The sequence below is a fragment of the Chanodichthys erythropterus genome, chromosome 12 (genome assembly GCF_024489055.1).
Source record: "Chanodichthys erythropterus isolate Z2021 chromosome 12, ASM2448905v1, whole genome shotgun sequence".
Lineage (NCBI taxonomy): Eukaryota > Metazoa > Chordata > Actinopteri > Cypriniformes > Xenocyprididae > Chanodichthys > Chanodichthys erythropterus.
In genome coordinates this window covers 25,861,973-25,886,893 of record NC_090232.1, presented here as the reverse complement: position 1 = coordinate 25,886,893, position 24,921 = coordinate 25,861,973, and the positions used below count along the sequence as shown (strand labels likewise).

The following is a 24,921-nucleotide window of genomic DNA, read 5'->3' as shown; positions in this document are numbered from 1 at the left end:
TGATAGACACAGTGCAGCTAGCTAGGTCCTCTTTTCTCTCTTTGCACCATGAAGTGAAGACATTCCATTTCAGGGCGTAAAGATGCCTGGTTGAGGGGGCTCTGGCTTCCATGATAGTACACAGTAATTGTTGCACCACACTCAGCATCAGGTTCCGTAGTTCTATCAAAAAGACTCAGAGGGAGAATTTAAATATGAATGATTTATTTGGTACAAGATCAGATGAAATAAATAAAATAAAATAAAATAAAATAAAAACCCTTGACGAGCTCTGTCTCAAAGTTCTTTGGCGTAGGCCCCCGTCCTTCGTCCAGGTCTTGGAGTTAGCTGGTAGGTCCTGCCTGAAGATAAAGGCAGGAAGTAACATGATAAATAAAGCCATGTTACGCATAAATTACTGGCTACGATTAGCCATGAAACAAACATGTTAAATAAAAGCCACGTAAGGCTTAAATAACTGGCTATGATTAGCCATGAAACAAACATGATAAATAAAAGCTACGTAAGGCTTAAATTACTGGCTATGATTAGCCATGAAACAAGCATGATGAATAAAAGCCACGTTAGGCTAAAATTACTGGCTACGATTAGCCATGAAGTAACATGATAAATAAAGTCACGTTAGGCATAAATTACTGGCTACGATTAGCCATGAAACAAACATGATAAATAAAAGCCACGTTAGGCTTAAATTACTGGCTACGATTAGCCATGAAACAAATATGATAAATAAAAGCCACGTTAGGCTTAAATTAGTGGCTAGATAAGCCATGAAGTAACGTGATAAATAAAGCTACGTAAGGCATAAATTACTGGCTACGATTTAGCCATGAAACAAACATGATAAATAAAAGCCACATTAGGATTAAAATACTGGCTACAATTAGCCATGAAACAAACATGATAAATAAAAGCCATGTTAGGCTTAAAATACTGGCTACAATTAGCCATGAAACAAACATGATAAATAAAAGCCACGTTAGGCTTAAATTAGTGGCTAGATAAGCCATGAAGTAACGTGATAAATAAAGCTACGTAAGGCATAAATTACTGGCTACGATTTAGCCATGAAACAGACATGATAAATAAAAGCCACATTAGGATTAAATTACTGGCTACGATTAGCCATGAAACATACATGATAAATAAAAGCCACGTTAGGCTTAAATTAGTGGCTAGATAAGCCATGCAGTAACGTGATAAATAAAGCCACGTTAGGCATAAATTACTGGCTACGATTTAGCCATGAAACTAACATGATAAATAAAAGCCACGTTAGGCTTAAATTACTGGCTACGATTAGCCATGAAACGAACATGATAAATAAAAGCCACGTTAGGCTTAAATTAGTGGCTAGATAAGCCATGAAGTAATGTAATAAATAAATAAACGTAAGGCATAAATTACTGGCTACGATTTAGCCATGAAACAAACATGATAAATAAAAGCCACATTAGGATTAACATTTGGATGGTCGAGTCAGGAACGCCGCATTCAGCTGCTGTTGTCGCAGCTCTGATGCGAAAGGAATGCCCGGTGTATAGATGTGGAGAAAACACCGCAGAGTGTTAAGACTGAAGCTAGATGAGTTCTAAACTATTGCTTTGTCATTGGGAGTCTATTAGGCAATATAAATAGGGGTGAATTTTTTGGAGTGCGAGGACATGCTTTGAGGTACCTGACCATAGATGTGTAAGGGCAGAAAAAATTATTAATTTTAGAGATGGTAATTGTGACACCTGTACCGGAAGAATCAGCTTTACAATATTTAATAAATAAATTAAATAAAGAAGAAGAGAAAGAGAAGAGAAAGAATTTAATAGGATATTGAGATGAGAGCCTAGTTCAGGATTAGTTCTGCCAGGGTCGGGCATGGTGTTGGATTCTGGTTCGCTGCTGGGCAGGGACGTCTGAAAGCCTGCAAACAAGAACGAGAGAGAGCATCAGCAATGACATTTGTATGCCCTGGAATATGCATGGCTTTAAGGATGAAATTGTGTGTGACGGATTGCCAAGTTAAGTGACGAAGTAGAGGCATTTTAGTTTGGCAATGCGAACGTCCTTTGTTAATAATGTCGACTGTAGCTGCGTTGTCACAGTACATCGCGATGCGTTTACGTGATCAAGCGGTACCCCAGAGGACACTAGCTACGACGATGGGGTATAGTTTGTAAAGAGCCGTTGAGAAGGAACTTGCGAACGAGGAAGTAAACTCATCCGACCATTTCTCTGCGAACCATTGCCCTTGAAAGAAACCCCCAAAACCAATGGAAGGGACTGCATCAGTAAATAACTCGAGTGCAGCTGATTATTCAAAAACATTGTTGTAAAAAAAAGAAATGCCGTTCCAGTTGTTAAGCAGGAGCGACCAGAACCTAAGTTCTGATCGACACCCGTCATCTAAGTGAATCGAGTCAATCAGGCCGTTGACGGAATGGGCCAGTGTAGGCAGACGAGAAATGAAGGAGCAACCTTGAGGGATAATTCGCATAGCGAAATTGAGATGTCCGAGTAGAGAGAGCATGTCCCGTTTAGAATCCTAGGTTGAGAAGAAAGATAGCTAGAGAGTATATCTATGTGAATGGGAGTAGAGGGGTGAGCATTTGGAATTTTTTTTGAGGGTGTGCTCTTCCTCTGGACGCTGGTCTGAAACATCGTGGGCAGACAGATTTGGGGTACGGGTCTCTGCAGAAACTGCAAATATGCAAAAACTTACACTTAGCATAATTACATACAGATTCGTTAAAATTGTTACACAGAGGATTGCCGTGAAGACCGATTATAGGTCTGCCTTTTACATCAAGTGGGGCGTGTGCAGGATCAGCACCATGGACAGCGGGCGACTCCCGTGTTTCTAGGCTTTTAGGGCAGAAAGCGGCCGAGTGCCCGTCCGAGCTGCACACGACGCAGGCCAAGGCTCGTTGACCCCCGAAGTGACAAATCAGAAGTTCGGAATCGGTCACAGACCAGTCCAGTCTAGTATTGTACAGTGTAATGAAAGAAGCAGATTTGGCCGCGAGAGATTTGTGATATTCGTAGAACGCTGATTAAAGTCTGCCAGCATAGCCAGGTAGAGATCTAATTCTCCCCTATGGTCAGGGAAGGATTGACACAAAATATCTCTATATATCCCAAAAGCGATGACGAATTCACCGAATGACAAGTTACGTTGTAGTCTGGGATCGGAGGTTTTCAGGAAGACTGCCATGTCACCGCAGTCAACCATTAGCCTATCGACTGCTGGCGATGGAAGCAGTAAAGCAGCCAAATTAATATCCTTACCTGAGATTATGTCCTATCTCATTTTTGGAGACTGCAGCAGTAGGAACAAATCGCCTACCGAAATTTTGTGCTGGAGTAGCCGTAGAGAGATTAAATTGCTGCGTAGATGCTGATGTGGCAGCGTTTAGATGTGAAGCTCGATCCGTGGATGGAGCGAAGGCTGGAGCGACGGATATAGAGGGTTCCGTAGATAGATCAGCTAGGCCAGGAAAGGATGAGAGGTTAGTGTAATGACCGGAAGACGTTAAAGGCATGGATATCCTGCTGCGTTCGTGGCGAAAGCGGACTCGAACACTCCTAGTCTGATTTCAGATCCTTTGACGGTTTCGGTTAGTCCTTGAACAGCTCTAAGGAGCTGTGCATTGAATGCTTCTGCTCCATGAGTAGGCGAAAGTGACGTTGCAACAGGAAACTTGGGCTTGCAACAGGAAACTTTTAGCTTGACTTGGTGGGGAAGTTTTGGCGGTCCACTTCCTGCCTGCTGTTTTGGGTTGGGCAGAGGGAGCCGTAGAAGCAGTGGTGTCATCCGTGGTTGTGACAGCGGAGCTGCCCAGGGTGTTGAATGCCAGGAGGATGAGATCGTTAAATGTCGTTACTGACCGGAATACCGGCCTCTTCCAGGATGGCAACAATTTTCTCTGAGGGCCATTGGGACCAGGGGGATTCCCCAGTTTGAATACGGGCACTCCAGCGCACTGACAGAGGAGAAGGCGGAACTTGATTGTCGTCTGAATCGGTAAGGTCAAAGTCTACGATCACTTTGTGCGACATAGTGGCTGCGTATGAGATGTGATATAAAGCAGGAACTTCACTACAACACCTACGGGCAGCAAAGTAGTATGGTAAGATCAGTCTATTTATATTCGATGTCGAGCTGTGATTGGCTACACCAGATTGCGAATTACTGACGTGGCATTAGAGTCTTTCTGGTAGAACTTACGCATACGCTATCATTTCTGGCCTGGGGTGAATTGGCCACAAGGGAGCTGATAGGAGTTCAACTAACTCTGGAAACCATAACTGGTTTGGGCAGTTTGGCAGCATGCTTGTGGTTCTTTGGCCAGTTGCTTGAAAGTGCGTCCTCTTCCAAGGAAGCAATCCTCAGCAAAAAGAACAGCTGGCAATGCGTGCTCTCTTCTGATGTGACCAAATCCATTATTCCTCTCCACCCACAAAAGGAAACGCCTTTGCAGCTGGTGAGAGTGAATACCCCCTTTGTGACTGATGTAAGACAACACCACTGTGTTGTCCGTTAGGATAGGAATGTGATAGTCCCTCACGAATACTGCCTTCAGCTCTAAGCAGTTTATGTTCCACTGTAACTGCATACCCATCCATGTGCCGCAAGCTGGACTGCTTTCGTAGAGGGCTTCCCATCCCATCAATGACACATCTGTTCTCACACCTTTCCTCCATCAAAACCCCCTACTCATACATGGTCCTGTCGAGCCAAGTGGTTAGCCTGCCTGCACAGCCTTGAGTCTCCAAGACACACATTTGGCCACTCCACCACACCGTGCATGGCACACAGAGCCAAAGCCAGCCCGAAAGGGAGGACTTTGACCTGATATACCTGTTAATACTTTCCCCTTAAAAAAATACACTACAGCATGTGTAGTCTCATGACTCTCCCCAGTCCAGTCAGTGGCATGGAAGAAACAGAGGTGAACTCAAACGGCGAGTCAACACCTATGGTCAACACAGAGTAGCGAGCCCAGCGAGCCCTGAAGTGAAATCACTTTCACTTGTGTCTTCACTAAACTTTGTAAGAAATGTGTAAGAAATGTTAGGAACCAAAGATAAAATAACTGCTGAAAGTGAGCTGTTATGTCAGAGCACTCTTTCATTAGGAAAGAATACCCCACCTTTAATAGTCAAGAATATTTACAGTACAAACCTTGTTAGTGAACTATGAGGGCCAAAAAAAAAAAAAATCATTCATTGATCGTAATCGAAGTAAAATGTTCAATTAATTGAGATTTTTATTTTAGTTCATATCGTTCAGCCCAAGGAGGAGACCACGGTACTTTATGTTTTATTAACAAATAACTGCATCCCTCCGCCACCCCAACTCATCACTCTAGGATGGTTCCTATATCAGCCAGGGATATGGGAGGAGTACTCTGGGTTTAGGCTAAAATTCCAAGCTCAGAGCCCTCCCCTTGGACAACAATCTCTGTTCGTAAAATGGGTGTGTCCCGGTCTGGTACTACTGACATCATCACGCTGCTGAAGCATGCAAGCTGAAGCAAAAAAACACTCATGATTGTGTTGATCACCCACTGCGACGCCTCTGCCATCACACACCACACTCTTGCGCAGCGAGAGAGGTTGTAGCACTCCCTGATGCGTCTGAGTGAGTTTTCTGTCCAACAGGGTGCCACTCTCTCTTAATGGGGTTATACTGACAACCTCTGCACAAGACCACCAGAGAGTGCTAGAGGAACACTCGTGCCGAATGTGAGGGAACGCACAGGGTTTACGGCCCGCAGTAAGCCACACTGGAACAGGGACCTGTTTATAATGTGTAAGTGAGAGTGAGGAGGAAAAGAGCCCTTTTGTTGAGACATGATTTTGTTTCGATTGCAACCTTTATTGGCAACAAAACATTCACACTTTCTCATCTTTCATCTGCATCCTGCAAGGGAACAGATGGATGCAACACAGCAAAGTCCTACCAGGAATGAAGGATACCAGGATACAGTGGTTGAGCTGTCCTGACACTTAAATGAGGGGGCAGCAGCCCATTTAGGCAAGAAGTGACTCAGCACTTTGGACTGCTTCTGGGCCTTAAGGAACTTCTCTGAGAATGAGCCCACAACATTGTCAAAGAGGCCGTGGGGACTTCTGGGCACATACAGCAACTGTTCCTTCTGAGAGTTTTGTACATCCGTCAGCGTGACCCACAAGTGACGCTGAAGGACCACAAGACTGTCTACATGGTGCCTACATGCTATGACCAAAGCCCTGGGTAGTCTTTTTTTGTCACTCTGAGCACCAGATCCATGGCCAAGTGCAGCTTCCTGAATGACTCAGAATCTGGTCCCCTCTCGTTCAAGGCCTGCAGCATCTTCACCTGGAATACCTGGATGGCGGATGCTGCGTGGCCAGCTGCCATGTATGCCTTCTCGGAAATGTGGGTGGTAACACAGTGCAGCTTCGAAAGAAGCCATGGTGTGGACTTCCACCCATGTGCAGTTGGGCACAGGTGGGCCGCAACTGCTTCTTTGACAAGTGGTGGCTTGGTGTATACCAAACAGTTTGCCCTGTCTACAGAGGAGAGGAGATATGTTGCTGTGGTTTGGACGCAGGCCAAATATGTGGAGCGCCAAGACTGCAAGATCACCTGTTACTGTTTGCACCTGCAAATAGCTTCTGCAATGTTTGCACCTGACAGGTAAAACTGTTCTGTTTTATTAATGTACTTTCTGGAACTTTAATTTCAGTGTGCAGACATCTATTCTTCTTTTTTTTTTTTTTTTTTTTTCAAATACTGTATATCATCACCATGCACTAATAGATTAGCATTTACGTGTACTGTTTTCATTGCCTGGCATCTAGAAGAGGATGTATAAAGAATGTCAGTGCTACCCAAAATCCCTAAGGCTACTGTTAGCTTTTCAGGTGTATGATTGTCATTAAACACATCTTTTTCTAAACAAATTGCAGAAGATAAATGATGGTATGCAATGCCAACATTTGTTCTGCAGGTGTACGCTTTTCAAGACTGAGAATCATTTACCATACTTTACACACCTGTCTCAGCAAATGTTTGCTCAACAGCTTTTATGTAATGTTGGAAATTTGACTGATTGATGCAATTTGTTTGTTTAAAAGTGAATGTTTATCATTAACTGTGTACATATCCCTATACAGGTGTGACCACATTCCATGTGTTGCATCTCTGCAAAATCCGATTTGTCAACATTCAGTCTACATTCATCTCATCAAGGTGGTGATTAAGTATAGTGTTTTCATCCTTATCTAATTTCTAATTGGTCAAACTTATGGTGTTACAATTCACCCTGAGGAATTTTACAATGTGTTCCAATTGTGTCAGAGTATTCATCCCATATGCTTAAAAATTACAACAGTCGTCTTAGCACAAAAAATTCCTTAACACAGAGTCCTGCTTAATATCAAATATTAAAAATGTAAACAATTCACACTTACTAAATTGTTAGGATGTTCTTGATGCACCTTTAGAATTACATCAAGATAGTTGGGCAAAAGCATTCTTTAGGAAACTAAGCAGCCTGGCCTCAATTCCAATGCAAATGAAATAAATGATTCTTCATAATAATGCAACCACTGTGTTATAAAGATGTTATAATAATGCAACTAGTGTGTTATAAAGGCGACAATGCAAATGTAAACACTAGGCCTAATTTAAGAGCGTTTTTCTATTCTTTAAATGCATCAAAATTGGGAGTGGCCTACATGGCAGTGACATTTCTGACAAATCACTAATCACTAATGAATCACTAATGAAAATTAATGAGAAAAAATCACGACATGACAGGGCAGTAATTTCTTCAACACAACGAAACCCTCCAAGTATATTTTTTGTTCTCTTTGGGAGTCAAGCATCCCACCCAGCTACAATTATCTTTTTCTCCCCATACACATTTAAATTAAACTACTAATATAGAGTCATAATTACTGATAATTAAAAAGACTTACAAATTTAAAAAAAACTTGTTGCATCCTCCAAATGATCACGTCTCTGGACTTTTGGCTAAAGATATTTTTGAGAGCCGTTGACTGTGAACAGCAAGTATTTTTCTTGTGCTCCTCTTACATGGAAGAAATTTGCTGGCATCTAGTGGAGAAAAAAATAATGACAACACATTTTTCTGTTTTCCATTTGACAGAGTACACTTTAGGAGTTAAAATATCACATTTCACATGCTGAATTTAAAAGAAATACTTAAAAGAATAGTCAAAAATGACAACTGTCAGCTCCTCTCACATCATACAATTTTATGTGACTATCCTTATTCAAGTCTTAATTAAAGCAATACTATAACTTTGTAACTGAAATATATGCAGTTTCACTAATAGTCTTCCCTTTCAGTGACCTGTTAAATGCTGCAACTGGATCATGGTGAACTTTCAGATGCAAAGGCAGTGGTTTACACTAAATAAAATAATTCTCTTTTTTAATGAAATAGAAATTTTGTAGCCTATGTTGTCTGTTGCCTGGGGGGAAAAAAATCAATCTGGTATTCAGGTTTACTGTCAGGGAAACCGTACCATGGAACTTTCCATCTGTGTTTGCTCTTTTAGGGGAAACTGCTCTTTAGCACCCAGGGGGGCTCTCTGCACTTAACCGTGGAGAGAGAGAGAGAGAGAGAGACCGCTGCAATGCGCTGTAAACACCAGTTGTGCATTCCCTTGCAGAGGAGAATGGCTATGTGAGAGACTGCATTAACAATCACTCAGCTCTGAAGAACAAATCTGAATGATTGGATGTCGGCCATCTCCATTTATACCCATATGTGTATGTAAATTCCACTTGCTAATTCTCTCGCCTTTTCTCAAAGTATCAGAGGTGTTTGGGGCTTCCAAATGCGACCCCCGGTATCAGTACATTTTGTGTACATTGAAGTGACTGACAGATAGGGGACAACAGAAGAAAACAAGAAAACACAGGAAATGGCGATAAGCAAACTAAAAGTCCATGAAAATGAAAGTTAAACTATAAAAGAATGTGACAAGCACATTGCATGGTAATGGTTAAATATGAAACACAGTTCCTTCAAGAAACAACAGTGACACATATAGTGGATATTCACAAGAACTAAGAAAAAGACAACAGTAAATATAGACAATGGTATTACAAGGTACACAGAATAAAAACAGACAATTATATAAGTAGACAATATACATATAGTGTAGCAGCAGTGTGTACTGTTGCAGGTCAATTTGACCCCCTTTGATATTTGAGTTGTCAGTAACATCAGTTTGTTTGTTTTTTTCTTGAAATTTTGTGACTTTTTCTCATTTAGGGTCATGAACATGCATGCAAAGTTTCAACACGCTGATGTGTTTTGACACACTAAATTTTGGTTCCTTTGGTGATGTTCGCGGCTCAATTTAAAAATCTTTAGTTTGAAAAACTAAAGACTTAAGTTTGGTATCTTTTTAAAGGGAACACTTCACAGATTATTGTAGAAGTAAATAAAAAGTTTTAAAGTAAAGTTTAAAAGTTATAGAAGTTTTTTATGAAAAAAATAAATAATATATATATAAATAAATTTATATATATATATATATATATATATATATATATATATATATATATATATATATATATATATATATATATATATATATATATACATATATATATACATATAATATATATATAAACCTGATTCCAAAAAAGTTGGGACACTGTAGAAATTGTGAATAAAAACAGAATGCAATGATGTGGATGTTTCAAATTTCAATATTTTTTTGTTCAGAATACAACATAGATGACATATAAAATGTTTAAACTGAGAAAATGTATAATTTTAAGGGAAAAATAAGTTGATTTTAAATTTCATGGCATCAACACATCTCAAAAAAGTTGGGACAAGGCCATGTTTACCACTGTGTGGCATCCCCTCTTCTTTTTATAACAGTCTGCAAATGTCTGGGGACTGAGGAGACAAGTTGCTCAAGTTTAGGAATAGGAATGTTGTCCCATTCTTGTCTAATAAAGGCATCTAGTTGCTCAAATGTCTTAGGTCTTCTTAGTCGCATATTCCTCTTTATGATGTGCCAAATGTTTTCTATGGGTGAAAGATCTGGACTGCAGGCTGGCCATTTCAGTACCCGGATCCTTCTTCTACGCAGCCATGATGTTGTAATTGATGCAGTATGTGGTCTGGCATTATCATGTTGGAAAATGCAAGGTCTTCCCTGAAAGAGACGACGTCTGGATGGGAGCATATGTTGTTCTAGAACTTGGATATACCTTTCAGCATTGATGGTGCCTTTCCAGATGTCTAAGCTGCCCATGCCACACGCACTCATGCAACCCCATACCATCAGAGATGCAGGCTTCTGAACTGAGCACTGATAACAACTTGGGTTGTCCTTGTCCTCTTTAGTCCGGATGACATGGCGTCCCAGTTTTCCCAAAGGAACTTCAAATTTTGATTTGTCTGACCACAGAACAGTTTTCCACTTTGCCACAGTTCATTTTAAATGAGCCTTGGCCCAGAGAAAATGCCTGCACTTCGGGATCATGTTTAGATATGGCTTCTTTTTTGACCTATAGAGTTTTAGCCGGCAACGGCGAATGGCACGGTGGATTGTGTTCACCGACAATGTTTTCTGGAAGTATTCCCGAGCCCATGTTGTGATTTCCATTACAGTAGCATTCCTGTATGTGATGCAGTGCCGTCTAAGGGCCCGAAGATCATGGTAATCCAGTATGGTTTTCCTGCCTTGACCCTTATGCACAGAGATTGTTCCAGATTCTCTGAATCTTTGGATGATATTATGCACTGTAGATGATGATAACTTCAAACTATTTGCAATTTTTCTCTGAGAAACTCCTTTCTGATATTGCTCCACTATTTTTCGCTGCAGCATTGGGGAAATGGTGATCCTCTGCCCATCTTGACTTCTGAGAGACATTGCCACGCTGAGAGGCTCTTTTTATACCCAATCATGTTGCCAATTGACCTAATCAGTTGCAAATTGGTCCTCCAGCTGTTCCTTATATGTACATTTAAGATTTTTTGTGCGCAGTACCAACATTTTTCACTAGATGACATCTAGACTCCACCAGTGAGTCTTCGATTTCCGTATATGGTTTGAGTGATCTGAACCATATTTTTCCATACTTTTCAAAATATTTATGAAGTAGACATCCTATTCAGGAGAAGTATGGGCAGTAATGTTAATATTTGATTTGAATTTGATCCCTAAAACACATAAAAACCATACGGAAAGAATCGGAGCATGTGTTATAGTTTGGCACCGCATCAAAAATGAAGAATCTATGGCTATTTATCTATTGCTCAGTCTTTTTTTTTTTTTTTTTTTTTTTTTTTTTTTGTAAATCAGTCACCAAATATGAAAACTAGAGTCTGAAAGCTTTTAAAACAATATATAGTTTGTCAAGATTACTTTAGATTTAGACTAAGATATCATTGTTATAAATGTATAATAGTAAATGTCCCACATGTCGGGGGAGGGGCAGTCTTAAAAATAGTGGTTAAAAATATTTTTATAAATCATAAATTCAGATATTTAATCTTTGTAATATGTGAAAAGGATTGATATTAAAAGTTAATTATTTAAACACGATTGTATGTTTTGTTTTGTTTTTTTCATAGTGTGATTTTTGGGGAATTGTATTGAATCCAATTAGGGTCAATTTGACCCGGACCAATCGAACAGTGAATGAAGGATATGAATGAATTGTAGTATTGAAGTATTAGGTAGGTCAGTGGTTCCCAACCTTTTTTATGCCAAGGCCCCTCTCTTCTCCGAATCAATACTGCACAGAATTTCTGTATGGAAATATGTGTCCTTGAAGTCGTTTGTGACAAACCAATCTTGTTGAATTTGAGACACAATCATTAAATCATGAATGTTCTGGGAGAATGGTTCAAACCAAGAAGGTCTAGAATTGGACACAACAGGTTTTGCAAGGGAACGATAATATCTTTGCAAGGGAACGCAAAAGTTTTGCAAGGGAATGCAAATATCTTTGCAAGGGAATGCAAATATCTTTGCAAGGGAATGCAAATATCTTTGCAAGGGAACGCAAAAGTTTTGCAAGGGAATGCAAATATCTTTGCAAGGGAACGCATAAGATTTATATATATATATATATATATATATATATATATATATATATATATATATATATATATATATATATATATATAAAATAATAATTCCTCCCATTCCAAATTTTTTCCACCACCATGTCCCTTCAGGGGCTCCATACGGTTGAGACTTTGCCATCTTCCTGATGTTAGTTGCTTCGAATCGTATGTAGAACTCATTCAGTTTGTATGGTAGAAATGCGTCATTCTTAGAAAATAGGTGGGTTTTTTTTTAGCCTGTAACAAACAAAAAACAATACATAGACAGAAAAAAACATACAAAAAGGGTACATAAGGGTAACATAAGAAGTAAAATAAATAAATGAATGAATTAATTGCTAAATTAATAAGCAGAGAAAAGCAAGCTAAACCTCATCAAAAGAATCATTGCATATTGTTTCAAAAATGTCACATTTTTTTATTATTAGTTAAACAAAAAGATTTGAGAAGTGAAGGAGAGAGTAGGAAGTGAGACTAAAAATATTTTGTTTTTGGACAAAAAAAAAAAAAAAAAAAGTATTTAAAGTTGCTGTCCGTAACTTTTTTTGTGTTAAAAATTTACAAAAATTATATAATGAGAATTTTTTGTCTTACCCTGAATCATTATGGTACACTTATAATAAGTGTTTATATTCAGACTATTTCAGACCGGACTGGTAGGACCCGCCGCAGAGTATCACAGTAACTGCGTGACTCGCCATAGACATACACGGAGAAAAGTAGCTTCTTCCGCCCAATGGAATCTACTTCTAGGGAAAATTTGAGATTTTCTTTTTTAAAAATCTGCTGGATGTGTTTATTATTAAACTTTTTATTAAAATACTAAAGCCATCTAACAACAAAGAAGACTCTGCATCACTCTATAGTGACTCTTAAAAGCTAAATTGGACCTGTGGAAATGGCTCTGAGCAAAGTTTTATATTCTTTAGGTATTAGAAGTCATGGACATTACAAGAATCATCAAAAACCGAAAGGATACTGTCACAGTCATGCCAGGCTCTCCCTCCACATTCACATAGCCCTACAGAATACTAATCACCTCCACCCATATCTCATCAGCATGTCAGTCAACCCTGCTATAAAACACACACACTCACACTCACACTCACACAGTCTTTGTCTGACCTCGTCAAGAGATACACATTTTCTTACTGGTATACTTACCTTGCATTGCATTTCAACGCATTTCATATGTCGCCAAGTCATCTCCAAGTCTCTCCGTGTTAATTTCTCTATTGAACCAAGTAGTAAAAAGGAAATTTGTTCCTATCAGTAATATCCAAGTTCTGTGTGTGGTGAAAAATTGTGAATGTAACAACTTCTAAGCATTTCAGCCTTCTGCTGAAAATTAGATATTGTAACTGGCAGCTTATTAGGAATATTATCACTTTTTCTTTTCTTTTTTTTAAAGATGAGATAAAAAAAAAAAAAAAAAAAAATACCACATTTGAATTTATCAGACATCTTTTAAGCCAGTTTATTTGAAAAGTATTTATACAGTAGTATTATGAAAATTTAGCACTTTAAGTCCACCATCTCTTCTGCTATTGGAAATCACTGCTTTTAATGGGGTCTTTTTTTCGTTTTCTTTTTCAAGTAAAGCCTAAGAAAATTCTCATTTGGCTGTACAATCATTCACTAAAAGAGAAAGTGACGGATATACAAAGTGATACGATCTTGGATAAAAGAAAAGTTTAAAGATGTTATGGTTTTTCAAAATCCAGCTAGAAAAAAAAATATTTTTTTTGTTAATAAAAACCCAAATACTTAACAATATCTTTGACTGGAATATCTTAAATTATTATTAACTCTCACCATGCCATATTTAGTTTTAAGCACATGAAAACCTGACTTTTATCTTTTTAAAAAAAGTGATGTCATTAACATATACGTTTTAAATGCAATTCAAATGTTGTTGTTTTTAAGATTTGTGAGGTAAAATAAGATAAATATTGTTTTATGTTATCAGAATTCTTGACACCTCTGAAGTAAACTATTCTGAAGTCATGAGACAGTATTTTGTTAATATTTACTGGGGAATGGTGGTGTTAGAGTAACTCTAATGCAGTGACAGTTTGTTGAATAATTTCTTTTATCTCTCATACAAGCAGTCTGAAATGTGTTATGTTCAGCAACTGTGTATAAGGAAAATCACTGTACTGCACTTTTAATCCTAAATGAGGTGATTCTACAAAAAAAAAAAGAAAAAGAAAAAAAAGTGATATTACATTAAGCATTTGCATGCTTTCTCTTATCATAACCAGTTTGCATTAGGCAGATAGGCTTTAAAAGACCAGACAGCAGTTTCGTAATAGTTTATATCTCTATTTATTTTCCCTTAGAACAGAACTTTAATAAATGTAGCAGTATTTTCATCTTACCTTCAAAAAAGGTTATGACCAGTGAGACTGATTTATAAATATTAATCAAAGTCTTTGTGTAAAAAAAAAATCAAAGAGAATTGCTGAACTAAAGCATCTATTGTATGACAATATGACACTGTAATAATAACTGTTATTTCTATATACTGTATGTCTGTCTGTTTCTTTGCTAGTGTTGAAACTCAGGTTCCAGTTGCAACCATTCCAGAGGAGGAGAGCATTCATCTGTGTAAGTCACACTTTTTTGACAAGTGCTGAACAGTGATTAAAATATTTTAAACATGATAGCGTCTGAACAACAGAAACAATAATTAAAGCACAGATAAACCTCAAAGAGGACAGGCTACATTCAAATAAATCTTACAATCTGTATAAAACAACAGAGGATTTACAGTAAACATAGATGAGATGAGGATCAGACATGTGACTTATGACATGAGGGAATTAAATTTATAGGAATATCATGGGGAACCAGTGATTAAAAAAGTGGGATATCTTGGAAATTGATGGTAGACTGATGGTAGATGGTAAACTGGATACAGGAAGGTCAGATTCAGGTTTAGATTATATGTGAGCAGTCTTTGACATTACAATGGAAGTACATCACAGTCATGGAGAATACATTACTAAAAAAAAAAAAAAAAGGAAATCTCTGATCCTGAAGTCAGCATGAAACATGTTGGTAATTAACAGATGCCCTGCAGCATCAGATGGACTACAATATGTTCTATGCAGCTCTTCCAAGCTGGACATTCACACATTTTCAGTCTCTTGATGATCTGTGATCATTCTCTGCCTGATATCTTCACTTGATCTCATAATACAAATATACAAAGGCACAACTACAGCAACACTGAAACTGAGAAAAAAATGGCTTTATTTGTATTATTTATTTTAATTGATTTGACTTAAATTTAAACTGAATTTGTTTTGTTGTTGTTTTCTCAAAATTTGAATTTTAGCACAGTCAAGCCATCTGTTCTGACAGTCTATAAGACCCAATTTCAGTCATAAGTCTGTTGCTGTGTGTTGCCTTTATATAGCAGTGTAAAAATAATGATCTTTTAGGAGTTGGTGTTGCCTTCACTTAGTGTGACAGATATTGCCAAAGTGTTATTATACTGGGAAAGTCTAGATACGCTTTTGAAGTCAATGGTGCTCATGTTTTAATACTTTGGCATGCTGTTCTTTGTATGTATGGCATATCTATCACACTGGGTGAAGGCATAATATTTCCATAGAACGATCATTACAATTTAACAAAATCATCTGGGAAAAATTTGATGGAGAAAACAGTGGATAAAGGCCATATTTAGGGACAATACATAACAAAATTATGTAGAATAAAGAGACAAAGATTCTCAGAAACAACTAAATAACACTGACAGAGAAGTTATAAAGTAAAATCAAGAGCATTTAATCACCTGCATAGTTAATTACTTTGAAGCAGAGACACACAGAACCATTTTGGTTCAAAAACAGAGAACAAGCACTTATCCTGTGTACAAAACAGTGCTAGCTTAAGTTGCTACATGTTTTAACAAGACATTTCTGTGTGACTTCAGAGGTTCTGCCATTTTTATTTTCCTGTTTAATAAAGCTATATCTAATATTACGCATTGATACTTCTTGAATTAGCCCATGTTCTATAAAAACTGCCTCCCAAATAAATGTTAATCTATTAAGAGTATCCCAATAGAGGCATTTACTGGTAGTTTTCTAAAACACTAAGAATTGTCCAAAATAGAGCATTTGGGCCAATGTCACCAGCCACTCTGCATGTCTCTGCTTTTTGTAATTCTAACCCCAACCCAACTTTACAAGGATTGTTTTAATGCTAGTGAATTTACTCACAACACACAAGAAAATAATGACCAAAGGAATGTGTTTGATGCACAGGTGTATACGAGGATAGTCAGAAAATAAGGTCCTGACAAAGGCAAAACAGCACATAATCCCTATTAGCCATTACACTCAAACACTGAAGACAACAACCACACAGAAGGAGAAATGTAGAGTAAGCCCTTAACTCCTTCACCACACACTACTATTTGCTAAGCCCTTTACACAATAGATAGATATTTTTGACAGGGAAATTATGGTAAAATTACAGTGTAATTGTGTATGATAATGATGGAACAGCACATTCTGTTCAGCTATTTCAATTCCATTTGCACATGAACTGTAGTCGTTAACCTTAGTTAAACCAACTTCACATACAATTACGTTAAATGCAAGGCGTAATGTAAATGCATTCAGATAATGTTATGCAATGAATAAAGATATAAACATTGTTGCTGCTAAGGATTATGTGAACCACACACTGAAAAATGATGCTTTCACAAAACATCTGAGATGCAATTAATGCAGAAAGGCTGAAGGGTTTAGCACATTATTAAATTAAGCGTGATACTGTATATATGACAATACTTATCAGTCCTCCTTCTTTACAGCTGTGTACCAAAGCCCTGTTAATTGGTTTGTTTTGACCACCTGCTATAGGATGTGTGTATTTAACTGAGTGTCCCAATATGTCAGTCAATAGTCCCAATAGTGAGTCATGTACTGTATGATATGGTGATGAAGACTTTAGAATAAATAGATCTTTCTCATAACGTGGTAGCTGAGACTTTGGAAACAGCAAACTGCACCAAACATGAGGATTTGGCAAATAGTAGACGAATAATCATCAGTTTCTAAAATAATGTGAGGTGGTTTGATGAGATGCCAATGGTTCTGTTTGAACAGAAGTGCTGCTTTGATTTTGAGGCTCTGCTAAGATCTGGCTTTAAGTACATCTAGTTTCAAAATAGTACTTTTTATTATTTCATTTTATACAGGATAAAAAAAAGAGAGATGTGAATCTTCTACCTGTAGCCTGTCTGAATGATGTGGTGATGATGACTTTGTGATATGACACTCACTCTCAAAATACACAAAAAGACTGGCACACAACATATAAATGGAGAATTTGACAGGAACATGGACACCCAAGTCACTTTCCAGGTTGCTCTGAAACCACTGAACAGAAGTCAAAACCATCTTGAAGTGAAAATAACAGCTGAAACTAAAAGGGAAAATTCAGATAATCTCCTAGTGCAAAGTGAAATGACATTGTGTGTGCATGCGTGCGTGTGTGTGTGTGTGTGTGTGTGTGTGTGTGTGTGTGTGTGTGTGTGTGTGTGTGTGTGCCACAATGTGTGTTCCAGAAGAGAGTGAGAAGTCTCTGTGGGGGTGTGTTCTGACTCTTCCTATTACCCTCATCTTTTGTCTGCTACTATTCCTGTGTTCCGTTCGCTATTTTCCCCAAACCCCACAAGGTGCTGATGACAAGTGCGGTTAAGTGTTCTCTGGTTGAGACTGTTAGCCTCACTTAGACCCTGTACACTCAGCTTCTCTCTGAGTGAGGGGCTTCTTTACTGACAAGCCCGAAGCGAGATGTGTTGGAGCATGCGGATACGCAAGTTGTCCAGCCCAGCCTTGTCCAATCACTCTTCTCTGGGGGCATTGTCATCTAGTGGAAAGGTGGCGGTCAGGCAGGTCGAGTTCTGATTGGCCGTCATGGTAGCCACAGTGTGGAGAAGAACTAGGACCAGCAAGCAAAGTTTCAGTCGGCCCTGCCCGAGCCGTGGAGTCCCCGAGGAGGTCACAGATGTGTGCTGGCAGGAAGGGTGAGTTCTTTTTAAAGTGCCGCGGGAACGGTTGTTGGACTTCTTGTCCCACCGCACATCACAGCACTCTGGCTCCTGGTTGATGTCTAGTTTCTCTGAAAGCCCTGGGGTATATGCAAAAACAGACATGTTTTGATTTGTATGACGTTGTATGATATAGCAATATGCTATCTGACTTAATTACTTCAAAGACTTTATTTTACAGTATGTGCACTTTCCAGACTGTCCTCCTCCAAAAAACACAACAACCCTATAGGTCCTTTTTCAAGCAACTTATTATGACATATATTTACGTTTTAAAGTCATGCGCCCTCTAGCTGACGTAAAAATAATGATAGTGTCGTGTAACATCTGTCATCATAAAATGACGTATGACTGAAGTTACCAATCAAAATGCGTGTTCATTTAAATGCAATGTGTGGACTTTTTACACCATTTGTCCTATTTCCATTTAGCAAAACTCAGTTTTTTATTAACAACTACACCGACCCCACCCCTAAACCTACCCTTTGTGATTTATAGTGCATATACACTTTATGAGCACATGTGTTCCCTGGGATCGATCGCATGATCACATGATTGCATATTGTTATATATTGCAATGCTCTGCCAATTGAGCTATGCGAAACCCGAAACATGACGCAGATAAAAGGGAACAATGCATTAAAATGAAAGTGTCCTGTTGTCGTTAGGGGCACAACTTTAGCAAGCGCTCCTATGGGTCGTATTTCATGTATTAAAATGAAAGTGTCGTGTTGTTGATAGGGGCACAACTTTAGTAAACGCTCCTATGGGTCGTATTTCAGGGAAGTGACAAATGACTTATATAGGCGTATTGGTTGGAGAACATGTTGGCACTTTCAGTGTGCTTACAGTGTACTTACAAGATAACTACATGGGTTAAGATTAGTTAGGGGTAGGTTCAGGGCTAGTACAAAGTTATTACCCAGTTATTGTAATTACTACAATAAGTAGTACATGTACATGTGAAACAGGACAGTAAAATAAAGTGTTACCAATATTTTTTTAATGAACGGAACATTCATCAAATTTTAAAACTAACAGCCTCCATCTTGCATTAAAAGTAAATTAGTTAGTCATATGGATGTTGTTAAAGACATTTCATTGTCCCATCATGTTTTAAAAGGTTTGTGAAAAGTTTTTAGGAGCTAACTGGTTCATCATACACTAAAACAATTAAAGCAGGTTTTTATAATGCAGCTTAAAGACTTCAACATTAAGGGTTTGTAAATGCTTTGAAAAGCATTTGACTGTTTCATCATGAATTAAAAAATGTACAAGGCTGCAGTGTAAAATAAAAAGATGCTCATTAATTGCTTCCCATGGTGCTGACATTCCTGTGACACCGTATGCAGATTAAAGCTGAATATAAGCAAAATTAAATGGTCAGCTCATAAGTAATTAGGAAAGATGAAAGAGGTTTCAAATGACTGCTTTTAAGCCCGAAGTGCACACACTTAAAAAAAAGAAAGAAAGGAGAAAAAAGGCTAGTTTAATGCTGACAACAACTATTTGTAGGCTTTTGTCTTTGGTTTAAACTCAAAATACAATACTATGTCCCTGGTAATATTGTTAGCTCCAATGAACACCTTATTTAAAAACCATCTGCTAAATTATTACATGTAAATTCTGTTTAATATTATTACTAATATTATTAAATTGTATTTATTGGATTACAACAACCGATATGATTATGAGTATTATAGATTACAGTGATGTGCATGAAGTGGTCACCAGATTGTTATGCGGTTATGTAGTGCATGTCTTTAACAGGTGGTCTTTTGAACTTAAACATTTTTGTGAAGGCAATTAAAGAATGTTTAGCATTTGATTTAGCAATTTAACAATCCTTGGCTGTTTCTTGATTCCAGGAATGCAAAGAATGGACTTGTATTCTCGTAAAGACCGTTCTTGCAAGGCTACCTTGAAAGAACAAACTTGGAAGGACACAGAACGCATATTTAGATTTATATTTAATTGAGATGTGCTGTAATCTTCCTGTTGCTCAACGGACCATCCCAACACATTTTAAAGGGATAGTTCACCCAAAAATTAAAATTATCCCATGATTTATTCACCCTCAAGCCATCCTAGGTATATATGACTCTTAGGTAGATATGTTATTTCAGACAAACACAATCAGAGATATATTTAATAAATATCCTTAGTCCTCCAAGGTTTTGAAGCCAAAATAATTCATCCTTCCATAAAAAAAATAAAATTAAAAAAAAAAAAAAAAAAAAGTAATCCATATGGGGGTTAATAAAGGCCTTCTGAAGCGAAGTGATGCATTTTTGTAAGAAAAATATCCATATTTAAAACTTTATAAATTCAAATAACTAGCTTCTGGTGGACAACCGTACACAGAATGCCCAAGTTGATTTGTGGCGAAAGGGTATCCTTTGACCTGACGCACAACATAATGACGAACGCGGAGGTGCAGAGGATAGAGCAAAACAAATCACCGGTCATGGATTATAAGTCTAAAACAATAATTTTTAAAGAGAAATGTCAGGGGAATTTGATATAAGAGAAGAGGAGCCTAAATTTGTTGCACAATTTGTTTGAATCGCGAGAAGCGTCTGAGCTTACAATACTCCAACATCCTGCGTCATACATCACGTCAGAGGATTACTCATTTGGTGCAAGATGATTGTGTTCATCTAAAAGAAGATAATCATATACAACTAGGATGGCTTGAGGGTGAGTAAATCATAGGATAATTTTCATTTTGGGGTGAACCATTCCTTTAAGTAGTGGAACAGCACCATCCAACAGACAATAAATATAAAACATATATCACAAATGTTATAACTTATTAATTGATTCACCTACTTATACTATGCCCTAAAAGTATGTACTCTTTTTGTAAATAAAAATTAAATACTAAAGGAGTATACAAGCTTTGAGACATACTATCACGTCATAAAATTGCATCTTTTTTTGTTGTGGGCAATATTACCCGTTAGAGCACAGTTCCACACTCCGAAAATCTACCGGAAATAGTACTTTCTCTTTTCAATATCCCATGCTTTCGGACACACATACTATTTAGGATGGATAGTATTTGGATGTTGGGACACAGGGTCGGAATTCAAATTTGACATTTGATGACATAGCATGATAACACAAGGATGCAAGATCACATAAGAATGCATATTGAGAAACAGCCCTTGTTTTTTTATCTCCATGTTTGATTTTCAAAGCTAACTACATGATATGAACATTGTTGGCCGTTTAAAAGTAGAGGCAAACATTTTACCCATTTTACCCAGGCAATATCTTTGAAAACAAAAATGTTTCAGTCTTGTTACAGTACTAAAGTAATTTGAACAATTTAACCATCTGAGCTTCTTGGCCCTGTTGGCAATAAATTTTTGATTTATTATATCAAGTGTAAGTGAGTCGCAGGCTGCAGAGAACGCAGGCAGTGATTGCAAGTGACGTCACTTGCAGAGGAAGCTCAGGTGATTGAGTGTGCAAGTTCAAATCTGCAGCCAGACCCTTCCCAATATATTGAATACAAAAGTTGCAACAAGATGCATATTTTTTTCAACACACAAATCTCAAACATGGTAATGATCAACAATTGTAATTCAGTAAATTAATTCTGAACCATATGACAAGAAACAGTAACAACAACAGCAGCAGCATAAATCAAACTAGAAAATGCAAAGCAATAATTATTTTTAATAATACTTACCACATCATTTTTTTTCAAGCTGCAGTGTATGCTGGGAACAGGCACAACATTATTCAATGTAAAATTGTTTGTTCAGATCAATTTGTTCAAGGGTTTTTTTTGTTTTGTTTTGTTTTGTTTTTTTACATTTGTTAGAAGAACATTTTGCAACTTGGATTTAATACATGGGGTATCAGCAAAATGTTCTTGTAACAAATATAAAAATAGCTTGAACAAAGGTTATTTAGTAGGATGAGTCAGTTTACTATCTTAAGTGAACTAAACAAAAATACAGATTCTCAAGTTGTTCCAACCTTCCAAATTGAGTTATCTGAACAAACAATTTTACATTGAAAAGTGTACATTTTAAATTTAAATCGAGCAACATTTTTGGTGTTAGGTGAGACTTAAATCTTTCTAACGATATAAAGTAAGAGTGTGATGTTTTAACATGCAGTGAATATTGAACAACAATAATCTGTGGCTGCCGGCAATCTTTGCATGTTAAGAGGTTAAATGTTGGGTTAAATTACCACTGATATTGCTTATTGAGTGTTTTGTTTTGTTTTGTTTTTTGTGAGTGAAGGCCTGACAGTTTCTCCAATTGTCCAATAGATGTCACCAAAAAAACTGTATAATAATCCACATAGCATGAGTTTCATTTCAGTATTTACAGATTTCCTTTAAAGATGTGCTGAAATCTTGCTGGAAAATGTTGTTTAAAACCTTAAAAGTATCTTTGGTCTATGGAACAATAACATGTTTTTTTTTTTTTTTTTTTTTTAAACAAACTTGGGTTGCACTTGCAGCTGATCTTGCTGCTTCCGAACTCCTTGATGACTCCTTTATTTATTGATTTATTGATTTATTGATTTATTTTTGCTCTATTGATGCTGTTAATTATGGTTGGTAGTGAACTCCAACCACCCCAAATTAAGAATGTTGCAGAAAATTGATGGTACTCTGCCAATAACTTTATGTGGTTCCATAAGATTCGAAAAATCTTGAAAATCTTACAAAGCTACTTGTGACTTTATTTAGTATTTATTTTATTTTTAGATCTTGTTTTACTGACTCAAGCATTTTACTCATTTGATACTCATACAAGAATTAGATATTTTAATGGATCATTTTTTACTAGGTTTAAGACATTTTTGTAGGATTGGCTGTAATGTAGTGAGTTCTCAAATACTTGCATACTAACCTGTACATATAAAACTGGGAGTGCCACCATGTATAAGGTCATCATTGTCAGGCAATATGAACGGACACCTCTGCTGGACTTCAAAACAGTACTGCTCACAGGGAATCTTATGACTGCAGCTTGACTGAGGGCTCTGGAAATACTGAGCACAGAGCCAGGGCTTGTAGACAATCTGCAGAGAGAGCAAGAAAGAAAGAAACAAAGAAAGTGAACCATTAAACTTTCAAACAGAGATGCTGTGGGTTGGATTTCACACATTATTTATGCAGTAAAAGACCTACATTTACAATCCCAGAGTTTTTACCACACTCTTGTCAGAGTTACTGACATTATTGTCACCACAGTGCCATAAAAGTGTCATTTTTTTTTATTTGATATACAATGAAGTGACAAATGATAGCAAAGGACTTACACCAATATCCCCATCAATCAGTTGTGCAGTACTCACAGTGACCAGCAGATGGGAGGGTTGCACATCACACCTGTTTGCTAGATTAATTAATCTGTCTCACAACAGTTTGGTTGCTTGTGCTGCCTCAGTGACATACACTGAGGCACAACCAGGTCATGCAGACCTCATAAAAACATTGTTGCTTTATGATCTATCTTTGATCATCTTACCCAATACACCTACTGCAGCATTACTTTGAAAAAATGATTGTATTACGCTATATATGAAGTGAGTTAAGAGCAAAGGAGCACAGTGGGCAGGGCAAGGGGTGGGCAAAGGACTCCACGGCACTATAAGAATAGACTTTGCTCATTTATTTTGCCCTACATAGCCCACAGCACAGCCTGCTGTTGAGGAAAGGGAAAGGAAGATGCCAGAGCATCCACGTGTGTGTGTGTATGTGTGTGTGCGTGTGTGCGTGTGTGCGTGTGTGCGTGTGTGTGTGTGTGTGTGTTGAAAAAGAGAACAGGAGGCATAGGAAACCAGGTCGTCATTAGCACTGTCTGGCTGTCAGAGAATCTAGTACTGCAGTCTGATTTGTGAAGGCTGGTTTCTAAGAGGATTCTCTTTTCCCCTCTCTCTCCCTTCTCAAAACATCTTTAAAAACAAGACTTCTATAACAGAATAACAGGAAATGACATGCCAACAGACTGCTGACCCCCATCTCACCAATCACATGGCAGATTGAGGTGAAAAACATACATTAAAAAAGCCAAAAATCCTTAAAATTTCAGTCTTGTGAGCCAAATTTTTATCATTTTTTCCCAAAAAGTCATTATACACTGAAAGTCCAGTAAAGCAGTGAGCTACTGTACAGCAGATCATTGAATCAGTGAGATGGACTCGAGAACTGTATCAGTCTGATACATGACCAAATCATTTATAGACTGGTGTATCAAAATTGTACATCTTCAAAACATAAATGAAGATGTTTTTAATGAAACCTGAGTGATTTCTGTCCATTCCATTCTGAACTTGTTTCATAATTGATGAACTTTGGACTGTTACTGAACTGAACTGAACTGAATCAACACTGAACTGACCTGAGCTGAATAATGACACTGTTGTCTTCTGTAGAGCTGCTTTATAGTTGAATTAATTTTGTTTCTTAACTTATGAACTTTGCAACATTAAAGGTTTAGTTCACTTTCAAATAAAATTTTTCTGATAATTTACTCACCCCCATGTCATCCAAGATGTTCATGTCTTTCTTTCTTCAGTCGAAAAGAAATTAAGGTTTTTGATGAAAACATTCCAGGATTTTTCTCCTTATAATGGACTTAAATAGCCTCCAAAAGGTTGAAGGTCAAAATTACAGTTTCAGTGCAGCTTCAAAGGGCTTTAAACAATACCAGACGAGGAATAAGGGTCTTATCTAGCGAAACGATCTGT

At 37.6% G+C, this 24,921-nt stretch overlaps 1 protein-coding gene across 1 annotated transcript in view; it reads right to left on the bottom strand.

Annotated features, from left to right (window-relative positions):
• Nucleotides 1-17,988: 17,988 nt before the first annotated feature.
• nalf1a (NALCN channel auxiliary factor 1a) overlaps nucleotides 17,989-24,921 on the bottom strand; it is a 115,038-nt gene continuing 108,105 nt past the window's right edge. Inside the window, exons 2-3 of the mRNA XM_067403542.1 lie at nucleotides 23,079-23,250; nucleotides 17,989-18,275 (exon numbers count right to left, since the gene is read on the bottom strand). Coding sequence (XP_067259643.1) covers nucleotides 17,989-18,275; nucleotides 23,079-23,250 — 459 coding nt within the window. The remainder of the gene's footprint in view (nucleotides 18,276-23,078; nucleotides 23,251-24,921) is intronic.